This window comes from Vombatus ursinus, unplaced genomic scaffold (genome assembly GCF_900497805.2).
Source record: "Vombatus ursinus unplaced genomic scaffold, bare-nosed wombat genome assembly UNPS02015406.1, whole genome shotgun sequence".
NCBI lineage: Eukaryota > Metazoa > Chordata > Mammalia > Diprotodontia > Vombatidae > Vombatus > Vombatus ursinus.
Window position 1 is genome coordinate 4,212,997 of NW_020955184.1, and position 17,399 is coordinate 4,230,395.

Sequence of the window (17,399 nt, forward strand, 5' to 3'; positions counted from 1 at the left end):
AGGACTTAATAATTTGAAATTTTATATTTGTGAAGTTCAGTTTTACTATAAATCAGTCACATAATGAGAGTTTATACTAACAACTGATAATTAATGGCAATTCATAAAGTATTTTATGTATTGTCATTTGACCCTCATAAAAACCCTGTATGGTATTAGAAAAATTATCCCCAGTTTTACAGATGAGGAAACTGAGGCTCAGAGTAGTTATGTGGCATGCCCAAGACCAATCTGTTAGTGGTAGAGTCTCAGTGTAGATCTTCTAATCCCAAAGCCAAACTCATTTATATTATACTACCTCCTACAAAGGGGCAAATTAATATTCAAGGATTTTTTTTCCATAATTTCAAGTGAAAAAAAAAAACTAAATGAAACTTGTTCTAGCTACTGGTTCCCTATAGTTTCAACGGAAACTACAAATATTTGGATACAAGCTTTATTCGAGATGACTTGGGTTGGGCTTTTTATGTAGCTGAAGGAACCAAGCAATATCTAATATTTATCTTGTTGCTTAATAGAACCACTTGAGTTGTACTTCAGGGATTACTACAAGTGTGTGAGTGGTAACAGCACTATGTTTGTACTCAAAACTTATTAGCTGTGTGGGCAAATCATTTTCCTCTTTTACAAAATAGGGATAATAATGGTTGCAACTAGCATTACCTTACTTCAACAGGGGTTTTTGTTTTTTGAGGCAGAAGCTCTGGGTATGTTTCTGGGCACCACAAAATGGAGTCAATGGATAAGAAGAGATTTCAGATGAGAGAGGAGGTAATTGAAGGGGCATGCTCCCAAAGAGAGTAAATGGGAATGAAATCAAGGGCAGAATTAGGAGATCTAGATTGGAACAGAAGAGAGAATGGGGGAAAACAGTGAGGGTATTGAAGGTTGTTTTTAGGGAAAAGATGGTGAGGCAAAGTTCTTTGCCCAGTAGGGGAAGAGGAGTGGAACAGAGTCTGTAGTGCATCTATATAATAAGCAATAAATACTTTATTCACTCAGAAGTCAGTTTGTGGGGCATGCAATAGTCAGGGAAGTATAAAAAGATTGAGGTACAGCACTGAGCACCCTGTGGAGATTAGAAAAAAATGTTTAGTGGACCAAGTCAGCATAACTGTGAATCTTTCAGGGACTTTAAACAGCAGGATAATCTAGATTTGGGGTTAGAAAAGGGGGAAGGGATTCAAGGGTATGGGACAGTTTAAAATCAAACTGGTTTAAGATTTCAAAGGGAGGAAAATCAGGCCAGAGCATGAGTGAGTGCCTGGGAAAATGGAGCGGAGCATCAAGTTGTAGGGAGAATGGAGAAGAGATTTAGGAGGGAGAGAGAGAAAGATAGGAAAGTGTGGTCAGAGTGGGACTTTGGAGTTTCAGATCATGCAAGTGGAGAATACGTGGATAATACAGCTAAAGGGTATGTGTGTGGCTTATGTGGAGTAAAAGTACAAATTAGGGGAGTTCAGTAAGGCTAATGAACTGAGAAGAGTGTTTGAGGGGACATGGGCATTTAATTGACATCTTTGAGGTAAGGGATGGAAGTAGAGACTGTTAGCCCCCAGAGCTAAACTTTTTCAGAAGGGGGAGGGGATAACCTGGGGGCTACAGATAGCTGCCACCAGGATCTGGATAGGGTTATACATAATTTGAAGAAGGTGATGGTGGTAGGAAGGTCTGGAAGTGGCAGTGAAGAACATAAAAATATTCTGAGTATACTTTTATTTTGTACCAGTTAAGGAAAAGAATGAATGCTTTAAGATTGAAGAGTGATAGAGCACCAATAAGGTATTGTAAAAAAGGAGATGAATTGAATGGGAACAAATGAGAAGCTTCAGATGATCATGTAAAGCAAATAATTTAATGAATTAACAGGTAATCATTTTAACCATTTTATATAATTTGCATGAACTAAGTATTACATATTAAGGCACAGTAAATACAAAGTATTAAGTACACAAAGTTAGGACAAAGGTCTGCCTGATCATGGAAAAGGTAGTACAAAAAGACAGTTCTGGACATTTCAAATCTTGACATTAAAAGCTAACAAATACATAATTTTAAAGTCATAGTTCAGTTGCTAGCTTTAGCCAATGGGGAAACACTTGAGTTATGGTATAAAGTCTAAGTTTAGGGGGTAGGGAAAATGGGAGACGCTAAATGAAACGCAGAAATGACTAAAATGAAACAGGTAGGTTATGTGGTACTTTAGAAGAAATCACTACCCTACAACCAGGACTTCAATGGAAAATTTATTTTTGAAAGAAAGGAACTGTTAAATATAAAGTTAATGCTTCAAGCAGTGAACTATCAACTGGAAGAGAAAGTACCACTTATCTGCTATCAGCATGCTTTTGGAAAATTATTTTGCCTACAATCGAAGCTTTTTAGAGGTTTATAAATTATAAAATGGTAAAAGGCTTGGGGGAAAGGGTTTAGATATCAAATCTTGATTTCTCCATATTTATTCCATTAAAAAAAACCTACTTTAAAAAGATGCAAACTGAGGACAATTTGAAAATAGGGATTAAAAATTTGATTCCTTCTTCAGATTTCTTTTTTAAATTGTAACTCAAGCGTATGCTTTGTGCCAACACATCAGGAAAGAGGGGCAGCTAGGTGGTTGGAGTGGATAGAGTCAGAATCCTCTTCCTGAATTCAAATCTGGCCTCAGACACTACCACTACCTGTGTGACCCTGGGCAGGTCACTTGATTTTGTTTGCCTCAGTTTCCTCAACTGAAAAATGAGCTGGAGAAGGAAATGGTAAACCAGTATCTTTGCCAAGAAAACTCCAAATGGGGTCAAAAAGAGTTGGACACAACTAAAAAGGACCAAACAACAACGAACAGCAGGTTTTCACAGCAGATTTAAGAGATCTACATTAAAGTTGTTTTGAATGTACACACTTACTGAAATCGAAGATTGAATGTTCAGTTAATTTTGTTTAGATATCTTCTTAACAATTATCCCTCCTTTCTGAAAGCTTTGGTCATTTTTTTTTGTGTGTGATCTTAACTGGTTTTTAAATGCAGTCTTCTAAAACATACCACTTGTGTTCTTTCCTACCCTTGTAATGCTTGAAGTTACAAAGACCACCACTTTACCACCATACCCATACTGATTTATGTACATTTGAGCACATTTTCAAAAGTGACGTATGCCCATAAGGTTTGCAAATAACATGGTGGGTGATGGGTATTGATCACTTCATTTTATCTACTAGAAAATGAAGAATGATAAAGGCAAAAAAAAAAGGCAAAAGTAGGAATCTTTCTGAGCAATTTTTATATGCTTTTAATTTGAGCATATGCTCATTGTAAATTATTCAGTTAAAACTGAAAATGAGTCAAAATTTGATTTAGTCCCTAATTCCACTATTAAGAAAAAGTCAAGATTAAGGAGGTTTAAACAAGCTGAAATTACTCTTATCTTAAAAGCTAATTTGGGAAGAATGGAAACGAACAGTTTCACTCTAACCAAAACATTATTTTCCATGACTAATGAATATGAATTTTTCTAAACTAACAAGAAAAAAATGGTTTCCATCTTGTTCTAAGATCAAATTTTAGGTGCTGAGGAAATTCACTCTAATAGTATATAGCCAGAGTTAATATAAACATGGATATAATATTTTAAAAAATCCTGTTTTGTTTCAAAAATTTAGAAATATTAGTTTAATGCACCATACCTTGCCCAGTGTCAGACATAAAATGACATGTTTTCATTCTGACATTTAGACAAAAGATCTTTTACTGCTTATATAGGAGATTTAAGCTTCAGCCTAGTTTTCTTATGCCTGTAGTCTGTTTGAAAGAAAACTGCTGTTTACTAGGATAGACTTTGGATTCTTTAAGAGACACTCTAGAGCTATTGAAGGGTAATTGCCCCTTTCAACAAAATTTTAAATATAAGTAAGTTTACCTTAAGTTTCCTTAAGTTAAAAAAAAAAACCCTGGAGTTTGAATTTTACCAAGTCATTTTATTCTAAGTTACGGCTAACAGGGGTTAGACTTTGTTTATTTTCCATAGTTACTTTACAGTCTCCATCCATTTCAAAATTGAGGTTAACAAAAGAATTTGATGCCACGGCTTCTGGCTGGTCTGTCTGAACAACGGAGTCACTCTGGAGCTGCTTCTGCTGCTCCTGATACTGTTTTTCTGCCTCTTCAGATAATCGATTTTCTTCTTCTTCCTCTTCCTCCTAAAAAGAGATAAAATTAAATGCATGGAAATTTAATGGTGAGATGTTTTCTCTTAACCAAGTAGGTCATGAATAAAAACTGTCACATGGATTAGAAAGAGAAATTACTTCAGCTGTTATCTAGAAAGGTACTTTAGAGCAGGGAATATTTAAGCTGGGCCTTGGAGAATTCATTTAGCAATCCTACATGCAAAGCATTGGGCCAGGCAACATAGACACTACCCTCATGGAATAGTCTTAGTCCAGGGGATATGACACAAACATTCATGTAGTCACATTTGTGTAAGAAAGATAAAAAATGTTATGTGAGGTTAAAGGACCTCCCAAGATTTTAGCTGTGTGACCCTGGGCAAGTCATTCACTTTTCTCAGTTTCCCTCAACCATAAAACATGGATAATAATAGCAACTACCTTCAGGATTGTTGTCAGGATCAAATGAGATAATATTTGTAAAGCGTTTAGCACAGTGCTAGGCACATAGTAATTGATTAATAAATGTTTGTTCCTTTCCTACAAATGGAAATTCCCAGCTTGGTTCAGGGCAAGTTTCAATCCACTCCACAGACTCCCTATTGCTTCTAGTTTCAAATATAAATTTCTGTTTAGCTTTTAAAACTTTTTCACAACCTTGGCCCAACCTCCTTAGACATTATTCCACACTCTTTAATCTGGCCAAACTGGCCTCTGTTTTTCTAACAGAGGACTGTAAATACCTTTCTTCCTCACTTCTGCCTTACAGTATTCCTTTCTTCAAGACAGTCCAAGTACTATCCTACATGAAGCCTTTCTGATTCTCACTTTTGGCTGCTACTGTCCTCCCTCCCAAACTACTTTGTAGTTAACCACTTTCTATTTTTTTGTGATTATTCTGTGTATACTTCTATATATACCTATCTCTCCATGAGCATGTAAGAGAATGACATGAACAAATATGAAAAACAATGTTTGATGGAATCTAGGATGTCTGGAGCATGGTGAATATGAACGGTAGGAGGAGGAGAAATGACTAGAAAGACAGGTTTGTTTCTAGATAGTGAAGAGTACTGAAAGCTAGGCTACGGACACTGGACTTCATCTGGTATGTGAGAGAGTACTAATGATACATGGGAGTAAAATAATCGGACTTATACACAAGGAAGAATAATCTAGCAGTAACTGAAGAGGACACATATGTACTCTAGGACAGCAATATGAAGTAGGAAGGGGACATATTCCAGAGATTATAAAAAGCAATTGATAGCATTTGGTAAATAGCTGGATAAGAGGGGTAAGGGAGAGAAACGAATAATTTGGAGACATTAAAAAAACAAAAAAAACCCCAAAGACCAAGGAATCTTGGGTATAGTGTCCTGTGACAAGTTACATGTCAGGAACTGGAATCAAAGGGGATTCAGTTTTGTAGGGAAAATTCTGAACATACTTTTCTCATGTGAGTGGCAGTAGCAACACTCTTGTAAACAAATGATAATAAAAGACTAGAGCTAGGAAGAAGCTAGGAAAAGACTAGCTAGGAAGAGCTAGTCAGCAGCAATGGCAATACAGAATAAGGAACCATCAATTGTCAGGTTAGGGTGATTTCATAGGAATGAGATTGTAAAATTAAGAATATAGAGATGAGAGAAGGCCAAGGAGAGAACCTAGTGAAACACTTGCCTTAAAGGACAAGAAGTTAAGGAGACTGAAAGAGCAGTTAGAGAAGGAGAAAAAGAACTAGGACCAAATGAAGGGGGGGGTTTGGGGTGCTCCTAGATGCACAGAGGCACCTCAAGGTCACGGGAAAAAGCCCAGATTGCAGCGCAGATCTGCCTGAAAGAATTCGACCCAGATCTTCTTCCAGCCACAGAAAAAGTTTGTTTAAGATAAAGCATATAGGCCAGACTCCAAAGGAACCCAAACATCAGTGATCTAAATGGGAGGTTAAGGTGGTCAGGTGAGGCTCGTAAGGACGAGCAGCATGAGGCAGTCTCAGCCTCTTGGGCATGAAGAAAGCTCAGCATCTGAGTGGGGGCTGGGGGCTAAGGTGGTCAGGCCAGGTGATGCCTGTGAGGACGAGCTGGCATGAGGGTCTCAGCCTCTAGGGGCATGACAAATTCCCAGCGTCTGAATGGGGGCTGGGGTGAAACTTAATACTAGGGGAGGGGTCTAGGAGTGGCCAAGCAGTTTGGAGTGAGGGGAGGCAGGGCCTAGGGAGATCTGGATGGGAGTGGCTAGTAAGCTGGGGTGAACAGAACTCCTGGGTCCTGGACTGCGTGGCGCCTAGCTAGGATTAAGGGTGGCCAGAGGAAGGGGGGGTTGGTTGGGTCTGTTTGGAAGGTAATAAACAATGAGAATAGATAATGAAGGGAGCTGAAAGAGGGGGAAGTTTGCTTTCAAATGGAGATAAAGAGAGAAAACAGAAGCCAGGTTCTTTTTGGGGTCAGGAAGGAAAGTGCATTTCAATAAGCTTAAAAGGTAAGGCTAAGGCTTTCAAAGAGAGAAAAAGAGACAAACAAGAGTCAGGTTCTTTTCAGGGCCAGGGAGGAAAGATGTCAAAGAGAGATAAGTGAGTCTACAAGGAATCTAAAAGTTTTAAGGTTTTTCTGGGAATTGTAAACAAGGAGCCAAATTCCTTTTGAAAAGGGGCAAAATGGAAAAAGGGCAAAGGTAAACCTCTTCACAAATATATCACAGAAATCAAGGGAGGACAGAATATGAATGAGGAGAAAGTGATCAACTTAAATACTACATATGATTGATTGAGAAGTGCTGGGAAAAGGCAAGTCATTTTTGTAGAATGGTGGGGATGTTTGTAAGTCATTAGGTGAATAATTTGTAAGAAGAATTAAATGTAATTTTTTTTGAAGAAGTTTGGTGGAGAGTGCTAAGAATAAATCAATAATAATTTATTAAGCATTTATAGGCACTGTGTGAAGCACTGGGGATAGACAGAAAAATTAAAAAGTCTCTACCTTCAATGTGTGTGTATACATAACCAGTAAATAAAAGGTAAACGGAGTAGATGGAAAGTGTCCCTAATAGAATGTTCAATGGTGTATCAAATGTGTTTTGAGGTTTTTTTTTTTTTTTTGGAAAATGAATGGGAAGGCTTATAGACAGATGGAAAAGAACTAGTGAAAAGAAAGAGATTACTGGTGAAGAGGTTTACCTACCCAGAAAAACCTTAAAACTTTTAGACTCACTTATCTCTCTTTGACATCTTTTCCTCCCCGGCCCCTAAAAAGAACGTGGCTTCAGTATCCTTTACCGGTCCCACAAAACCCTTAAAGTTTTAGAAACTGCCTTATTTCCCTTTAAAAGCCCTTTGAAAGCCCTTTGAAAGCAAACTTCCCCTTCCAGCTCCCTTCATTACCTATTCTCATTGTCTGTGGAAATTCTCACCTGGACCCTTTTCCAAATGGCTCACCTCCCCCCTTCAACTGGGCTTTCCCATTGTTTCACCTTCCTGTCGCCTTTGGCCATTCTCACCCTTAATCCTAGCTAGGTGCCAGTGTTCCCTTTGCCCCAGCTTGCTGCCCACCCCCATCCAGATCTCCCTAGACCCCTCCTCCTGTCACTCCAAACTGCATGGCCCCTCCCCCAGTCTGTACTTAAGACTCACCTTTCCCCCCATTCTGATTCTGAGCTGTTCTCAAGCCTAGAAGCTGAGACCCCTCATGCCCGCCTGTCCTCACGGGCATCACGTGGCCTATCCGCCCCAGCCCCCACTCAGATGCTGGGAATTTCTCATGCCCCTAGAGGATGAGACCCCATGCCCGCTGGTAACAGGTGTCACCTGGCCTGACCACCTTAGCTCCAGCCCCGACTCAGACGCTGAGCTTTCTAGACTGCCTCACCTGACCACCTTAAACCCCATTTAGATCACTGATGTCTGGGTTCCTTTGGAGTCTGGCCTATATGCTATATTTTTAATAAACTTTTTCTCTGGTTGGAAGGAGATCTGAGTTGAATTCATTCAGGCAGATTTGCGCCGTGATTTGGGCTTTTCCCCACGATCTTGGGGTGCCTCTGTGCATCTAAGAGCACCCCAAAAACCCCCACCCTCTTCACTGGAACCATGGGTTCAAGGAACCAAGGTAAGATAATAGGGAGATGAAAATAGGGGGGTATGATACCCATCTTCAAGTATTAGAAAGGCTGCCATATGGAAGAGTATTAGACTTCTACTTGGCCCCAGGAAGCAGAACTTTGGCGCAACAGGTGGAGATTACAAAGAAGCAAAGTTAGGCATAAGATAAGGAACAAAATCCCAATAAACAATTAACCAAAGGTGGAATAGGCTGGCTCTGGAGATGTGGGCTCCTTTACTTTGGAAGTCTTCAAACAAAAACGAAGGTAATCAAAACATTTAATTAAGTACCTGCTAACAATAACAATAGCTAGCATTTAAAGAGTGCTTTAAGACTCTTTAAGTCTTTAAGTTATCTCATTTGATCCTCACAACAGCCCAGTGCAGTAGGTGCTATTATCATCATCTTTTTTTGGTGGTTGTTCAGTACTTTTTCAGTCTTGTCCAACTCTTTGTGACCCCATTTGGGGTTTTCTTGGCAAAGATTTGCAAAAGATAGGCAAACAGTGATTTGCCATTTCCTTCTCTAGTTCATTTTACAGTTACAGAAACTGAGGGTTAAGTGACTTGCCTAAGGTCATACAGCTAGTGTCTGAGACCAGATTTTAACTCAGAGAGATGAGACTTCCTGACCCCAGGCTTGGCACTCTATCCATTGCCCCACTTTGCTGTCCCATCTTCATTTTATACTTTTTTAAAAAAGGAATTGCATTAATCTTTCATTTATATTTTTATGTGATAAGGAGAATTTGGGGGCTCTATGGTGATGTTCCCTAGCAGCCTCTTCTTCTTCTTCTTCTTCTTCTTTTTTTTTTAGGCAATTGGGATTAAGTGACTTGCCCAGGGTCATACGGCTAGTAAGTGTCAAGTGTTTGGTCCGAGGCTGGATTTGAGCTGTCCCCAGCCTCTTCATTATCATCATTTCTCTGACAAGCTATTCTCTCTGCTTCTTGGCACATTTCCTCATGTTTTTGTCTCCTAAGTTCTGCAGGCTGATCAAAATCATTCATGGTGTACATTCAGGTTTGGGGAGGCCAGATAAGGAAATTGAAGAAAATTAGGTTAAGTGATGTGCCCTGGGTGAAAGAGGTAGTAGTAAGCATCTGAAATAGAATTGAATCCTCCTGATTCCAAATCCAACACTTAGCAGCCATTATATTCAAAGACAAAAGTAAAACAGTACCTTTCTTCAAGTGCTTATCAAGGAAAGAAACAATGTAAAATGAAAGAAAGAACGTAAAATACAACAGGCCAACTTGCTACTCCTGCCCTTCAGCCAAAGCCAATAGGCAAGATCAGACCACAGTGAGAACACCGTACCCACTAGCCTTCATTATCAAAGCTCCTCTCATCCATTGATAATGTGTGGAGTCATTCCTGAATGTTAACGATCTCTCTACTTCCTACTCTACCAATTTCTGCTGAGGAACAAACTCCTGCTCTCTAAGCTCTGCAGCTCTTGCTCTCATACCCATCTACCTCACACCTACTGCACTGTCACCATATCTGAGCTGCCCCTTCCACTGGGACCTTTGGAATTCACAATTAAGAGATTTCCCTTGATTTTTTTTTTTTTTTACCTCTTTCATGCTCCTTCCATCTTCTGCATCTCACTGCATTCCTGTTGGTTCCAGAAGGGGAGCTAGAATAAACTTTGTTCTCCATTGCCACTTCCAGACTCTCTCAACAAATATTATTCAGTAGTCTCTCCTTTCCTTTAAAATTCACTCTCTCCAAATTTATTACCCAATGTTATATGCTTGGTGCCTGGCTCAGTCTCCCTTTTTCCACTGTAACTCCGCCCTCATGGACTCCTTCACCATTACCCGAAAATGTTCCACTTTCTTCCATTATCACCCAACCGTAACTCCTATGCCTTACTACCTCTGTTTTAAAGTTACCTCATTGTGACTTTCAACCTTCTACTCTCCAGTACTTGGTTAGGCCACAGCCTAACTTGGCCCTCTTCCTAATCTTGACCTCTTAGTGAACCAGTTCAACTTGAAACTATCCTCCACTCTGGAATCCCTTGCACCCTTGTCTTATACCTTGACAAACTTCAACCCTGGGTTATACCCACCATCTACCTCCTCTGTTCTTCATCACATGCTGCTGAAGTGGAGGATGTCAAATACACAATTATTTGGACTGGGTTCATTACAAATGTGTCCATCCTAATCAGGTCCTCACTGTAGCAATCCTTTTACTCTTTCCACCTTCCACAACAGATGTTTCCAAATTCTGTCTTCCCTCCTTGTGCCTTCCACAACACTCCCTCCCCTCCCCTTCTCAACTGTGGAACTCAAATATTTCACCAAAAAAAAAATGGAAACTCTTCTTCTATGCCTAATCTCACAAACCCTTGAGGGCATCCCCAATTTTCCTCCTTTAGTCTGATGAAGAGGTGACCCTTCTCATCAAGGTCAAACACTCCACATGTGCCTTGGATCCCTCCCTCCACCCTGGCCCCAACCTCTCTAATCTTCAGTCTTTCCCTTCTATTGAATTTTTTCATGCTACCTACAAATTCACAGTCTCCTCTTCCTTAAAAAACCCTGACCATTATACCTGATTGAGATATACCATCCTTTATCTCCTTTTCTTAGTCAAATTCTGAGAGAAAGAGAGAGAAAAAAAAGAAGAGATGAAGAGTTTTGGTGGGGGAAAGGTATAGGAAAAGGAGAAGGAAATGAGAGGAAACAAGAACTCTATAAATGAACATGTTGAATTTAAAGCGTCTCCAGTTTATCTAGTCAGAAATGTTCAACAGACAACTGTGATGCAATAGAGAATTTGGGAGAAAGACTAGGGCAGGATATATAATCTGGGAGTAATCTGCACAGAGGTGATTAAATCCAAGGAATTTAGAGAGGTCACCAATAAAGAAAGTGTAAAGAAGGAAGAGGGCCCAAGACAGCTTTGGGGGAATGTCCACAATTATGGTGTAATATGAAATGATAAGCCAACAACAACAAAAGATCTGAAAAAGAACAAGTAGGAGAACCAGGAGAGAGCAGCATCACTGAAACACAGAAAGGAGAGAGTATCCAATTCAACAAACATTTGTGTACTGGGATTTGTGAAAGAGATACAAAAAAAGGCAAAAACAGTCCCTGCCTTCAAAAACCTCACAATCTAATGACAAAGACAACGTGAAAACAACAATGTACAAACAAGTTACATAAAGGATAATTTGGAGGTAATCTCAGCAGGCACAAGCATTAACAAGGACCAAGAAAGTCTTCCTACAGAAGGTGATATTTTAGCCGAGATTTCAAGGAAGCCAGGAGGTCAAAGGGGACAACCAGTAAAGATGCATAAAATTGGGAGATCGAATGTCATATTTCTTTGAGAAAGTGCAAGGAGGCCAGTGTCATCAGAGGGGAGTAAAGTGTAAGAAGACTGGAAAGGTAAAGCCCCATTATGAAGGGCTCTAAAAGCAAAACAGAGAATTTTATATTTGATCGTGGAGGTGACAGACAGCCACTGGAGTTTACTGAGGAAAAGGGAAGTAATACGGTCAGACCTGCAGTATAAGAAAATCAGACTGGTAGGTAAGAGGAGGATCTAAGAGAAGAAAGCAGTCAGAAATGACAAAGGTGTCAAGAAAGATAAAGACTGAGAAAAGATCATCAGATTTGGCAGTTATTTGGTAATTTCTTTTGTTTGAAGAGGTTGGAAATCAGATTACAGAAGATTTAGAAGAGAGTGAGAGAAGTGGAAGCAATGAGTCGAGACACAGGACAATAGCTTGAGGGGATGGTCTTGAGGGTCTAGAAAATTTATGTAAGGATAGGGAGATTTCAACATTTTTGATAGCAGTAGGGAAGGAACCATAAGATAGGTAAAGATTAACAGTGAGGGTTGGGTGGGAGGGAAGAATGACAGAAAGAATTCTCTTGAAGAAAGCAAGAGAAGGGGGCAGCTAGCTGATGATAGAGCACAGGGCTTGGAGTCAGGAGGACCTGAGTTCAATTGACCAGACTTGACACTTACTAGCTGTGTGACCTTGGGCAACTCACTTAACCCCAACTGCCTCAAAAAAAAAAAGAAAAAAGAAAAGAAAGCAAGGGGAGGGATCCAAAGGAACATGCAGAAGGTTTGGCCTCCTTCCCATGTAGAGGGAAGGAGAAGAATCATCATTAACACAGACTGGAGGAAAGAAGGAAGAAATCAAGCATTTATTAAGTACATACTAAGTGCCTGGCACTGTGCTAAGCACTTTATAATTATCATCTCATTTGATCATCACAGCAACAAGATAATTTTGAGGAGAAAGGATTAACAGTCAGGGGGATCAAGGTAATGTTTGAATGGGGTTGTGAAGGAAACAGAAAAGTATAAGAAGTGGAAGTGAGAAAGGAGTATATTTCAGGCATTAGGGATAGCTAGTGCAGAGAGACAGATGGTGGATGAAATGTCATATAAGAAGAAATGTAATAAAGCTAGTTGTGCATTAAAAGGATTAATCTATTTTAATTTAATTAATAAATCTAGAAAGGTTATGAAGGACTGTATATGCCCAAATGCAGGAGTTTATAATTGATCCTACAGGTATTAGAAAATATTGGAATTTATTAGGTAATATGGTCAGATCTGTACTTTAGAAAAATCATTTTGGCACGGTGTTAACGATGGATTGGAAAGAAAAGAGTTCTGAGGCAGGAAAACTAATTAGGGAGGCTAATGGAGATGAGAGATGATGATGGCCTTTTTGACTGCATGAGTATGAAGAAACAGAAAGATACAATAGATACTGAGTGATAAGATCTGGCAACTGATTGGAAATGGGTAGTGACAGAAAACAAATCATCAAGGATGACACCAAGATTGAGAACTAAAACTAATGGTAATGCTTTCCCTAAAAATAGAAAAATATGAAACTGTGGGACACTGTGGGAAAAAATCATGAGGATATGTTAAATGATAATATGAGGAATTTGGATATGTTGAGCTTGAGATGTCTAAGAAATATCCAGTTCAAAATGTACAAAAGGTTTTTCACAATGTAGTACTGGAGCTTAGATAGGTATTCATTTTCAGTAATTTTCAGAAGGATGTTAGACAAAATAGATCTCTGAGATTCCTTCCAACTCTGTAATTCTGATTGATATTGTAAAGAGTTTAATGCTGAAGTATGAAGTTAAGAAATCTTACAACAAAGTTCCTTGATCTTCTCTTAGTAAAGCAGAAGACAAGGAAATCAATTTTGAGTGTAAAAAGAGGAACTGCTGGTACGTAAAGGGAAAGGAAAAGATTTGGATGAATTATTGTAGGTACTGACATAAGATATCAATAAGAGTTGACTAAAAGGCAATAGGAAGAGCCTAGTTGAGGTTAAACTACATTACATTTATTGTAAATGAAATGAAATTTATTTCATGGATTTCTCCTGAAACATTCACCAATATAGAACCATGTAGTGAAGGGTAAAGAGGGAGAGGGGGCAGGGCAGTTATCCAGGGCTGAGAATAGGCAGATGAAAGGCAGAGCAGAAGAATTTTAGACTAGCAATAACATTTTTAGGGGGGCAGCTAGGTGGCGCAGTGGATTGAGTGCCAGGCCTGGAGTCAGGAACACTGGAATTCAAATCCGGAATCAAAAACTTACTGTGTAACCTTGAGAAAATCACTTAGCTCTGTCTGCTTCGGTTTCCTTATCTGTAAATGAACTGGAGAAGAAAATGGCAAAACAACAACAAAAGCATTGTCCTTATAATACTTCTACAAGGTATGTAGAAAAAAGTACTATGCTTTCAATTTTTATATATTTCAGATATTGTTCAGTTGTTCTGTCATGTTCGATTCCATGAATCCATTTGGGGTTTTCTTGACAAAGACACTGTAGTGGTCCTTCTCCGGTTCATCTTACAAATGAGAAAACCGAGGCAAAAAGGGTTAAGTGACTTGCCCAGGATCACACAACCAGTAAGTGTGTGATGCTGTATCTGAACTCAGGAAGATAAGTCTTCCTGACTCCAGGCCCAGCACTCTATCCACTGAGCCACCTGGCTGCCCCAATTTTATATAGAGAGAAACTTAAACTTAAAGAACCTACTTGCCACAGCAAAAAACACTAGAGCTAAAGACAGATTAGAAGAATAGAAAGGTTCAAATTCTCAATATGGATGAAGAATAAGTTTGTCAGTGAATGACAAAACAGAAGAAATATAAAAGCAGGGATGTAATTATGGCTGAAGAATTCAAAATTTGAGAGGGGGAGCAATTTTAAACAATAATGGGATCGAAGGAGTCCATGTCAACTTCTAGATCTAATAGGAAAAAGACAGAGGTGCTAGGAACACAAAACTCCCTTCTCCTCCCAAAAAAAGCATGCTCTACTCTCAAACTGGTTAAGATAAGAGGTTGTTTGTAAGGTCAGCAACATGAAAACTGCAGTCCCTGAAGATGATAGCAGGGGCGAGGTGGGTAGAAAAGAACTGAAAAAATTAGTTAGTATTTTGAAAAAAGAAAGGTGTGAGAAGGAAGAAAACATCTCATGAGAAAAGAATATCACTCACAAAGGGAAAAGAGAATAAAGCATTTTTAGGAAACGAAAAGTAGTCCAATTTGAATACAGCAGTGTATTATTAAAGAATTAAGTAAGACTAGAGAACATTATGGAAATGCAAAATGGGTAATTTTAATTATTATTAAATTGCAAAGTTTTTGCACAAAGCCAATGCAACCAAGATTAGGAGGGAAGCAGAAAATGGGGAAAGAATTTTTATAATCAGTGTCTCTGATAAAGGCCTCATTTCTAAAATATACAGAGAACTGAGTCAAATTTATAAGAATACAAGTCATTCCCCAATTGATAAATGGTCAAAGAATACGAACAGGCAGTTTTAAGATGTACAAATTAAAGCTATCTATAGTCATATGAAAAAATGCTCTAAATCACTATTGATTAGAGAAATGTAAATCAAAACAACTCTGAGGTACCATTACACCTAAAACAGGAAAACAATGAATGCTAGAGAAGATGTGGGAAAACTGGAACACTAATGCATTGTTGGTGGTGTTGTGAACTGATCCAACCATTCTGGAGAGTAATTTGGAACTATGCCCAAAGGGTTATAAAACTGGGCATACCCTTTGACCCAGCAATACCACTTCTAGGGTTGTATCCCAAAGAGATCATACAAATGGGAAAAGGACCCACATGTACAAAAATATTTATAGCAGCTCTTTTTGTGGTGGCCAAGAATAGGAAACTGAGGGGATGCCTATCAACTGAGGAATGGCTGACCAAGTTCTGGTATATGAATGTAATGAATCCAAACTTCACAGAACAAATTCTCTTAATAAAAGGATTTGTTCTGTAAAACTTGGACTCGGTCAAAAGGCCTAGATACAAAGAACCTAAAAGGCCACATGTGACCTCAAGGCTGCAGATTCCCCACACCTGAGTCCTATCTCATAATTTCTAAACCCTAAGGTGCAATATAAATGTGAGCAGTTATAGGGCGGTTAGCTAGGTGTTGAAGTAGACAGAGAAGTCAGGAAGACCTGAGTTCAAATCTGGACTTAGTTACTTACTAGCTAGGTGACCCCAGGCAATTCACTTAACTTTCTTTGCCTCAGTTTCCTCATCTGTAAAATGAGGTGGAGAAGGAAATGGCAAATCACTCCAGTATCTTGTCAAGAAAACCCCAAATGGGTCATGAAGAGTCAGTCACGACTGAAACTACTGAACAACAAGTTATAGGGCAAGTATAGGTCCAAATCTGAATTTTTATGTAGAAAATTTCTACTTTTATATCAATTAAACTCAAATGTCATAATATATAACAATTATTACCATAAAATCTGTCCTTATCCTAGTGAAATAAAGATAAGTCAAAAAGATTGATATTTTATGGATGAAGATAACAGATGGACCAATCTTAGTATCATTGATTTCCATTCCATTTCCAATGTATTTAAGCACTCTATGGATTTGCAGACATAAACAAGAACTAGGGAAGGAGGAGGAAGAACAGAAGGATATAAAGCTGGTATTTATATAGTGCTTTACGGTTTGCAAAGCCTTGTATATGTTATCTCACTTTTATTTATCAACTTGTTTCCTCAACTGTAAAATGGGGATAATAATAGCACCTATCTCACAGGATTATTGAGAGAATAAAGTTGATAAATGGCTTGCCCAGAGTCACACAATTGGTAAGTGTCTGATGCTGGATTTAAAGTATGGTCTTCCTTAATCCAAGTCCAGCTGTTTATCCCCTGTGTCACCTAGCTGCCTATAAGCTGGATAAGAAGGCCCAGAAAGTTTGCTATCTCCATGATATCATAGATTCAAAGTATTAAAGAATGGAGAAACTGAGTCAGAAAAATTTAAATAACTTGATCATGACTGGATTCACTGCTGGAGCTAGCTTCCCTGACTCTCAATTAAGTGTTCCCTATCTTATAGTATCTCATAAGCAAAACTACTAACTCTTTTGAAATGATAGCATTTTTGTGCTAGTGGTACAGTATTTCAGACTTTCATTGAATAATAAAAATATTCTGATTCCTTCATAAAGTTTATATATAAAGTAAACTAATAACAATTGGCATTAATATAACACTTTAAGGTTTGCAAAGCACTTTGCATTAATTAATTTATTTAAGCCTCACAACAATCCTGTGAGGTAAATATTATAGATATTTTTATCCCTATTTTACAGATGAAGAGAATGAGCTTCAGAGAGGTCAATCAACAAAGTACTTACCATGTACTAGGAACCACGACAGGTGCTAATGATACAAACATAAAAATGAAGCAGTCTCTCCCCTAAAATAGCTTACATTTCATCAGAGGAGACAATATATACACATATAATTATATACAATATAAATACAAAGTAATTGGGAGGGACACTAGCAGCTTGGGAACAGGGATCAGAAAAGGCTTCATATATAAGATGACATTTAAGCTCAGTTTGAAAGAAGCAAGGAATGCAAAAAGCACAGGTGAGGAAAAAGTGCATTCCAGGCTGGGGGGTGGGGGTGTAGAGGAGACAGCCTGTACAAATACGTAGTACCATATGTAAGAAACAGCAAGAAGAAAAGCATAGAGCGTGGCAAAGTCAAGTGACTTGTCTCTGGTTACATAACTAGTAAGTATCAAAGGCAGAATTCAAGGCCAT

The 17,399-nt window shown here is 38.6% G+C and overlaps 1 protein-coding gene across 1 annotated transcript in view; it reads right to left on the minus strand.

Annotated features, from left to right (window-relative positions):
• Positions 1–3,954: 3,954 nt before the first annotated feature.
• The window catches only part of FAM177A1 (family with sequence similarity 177 member A1), a 48,521-nt gene continuing 35,076 nt past the window's right edge, over positions 3,955–17,399 (minus strand). The window contains 1 exon segment of the mRNA XM_027847449.1: positions 3,955–4,197. Coding sequence (XP_027703250.1) covers positions 3,976–4,197 — 222 coding nt within the window. The 3' untranslated portion in view covers positions 3,955–3,975.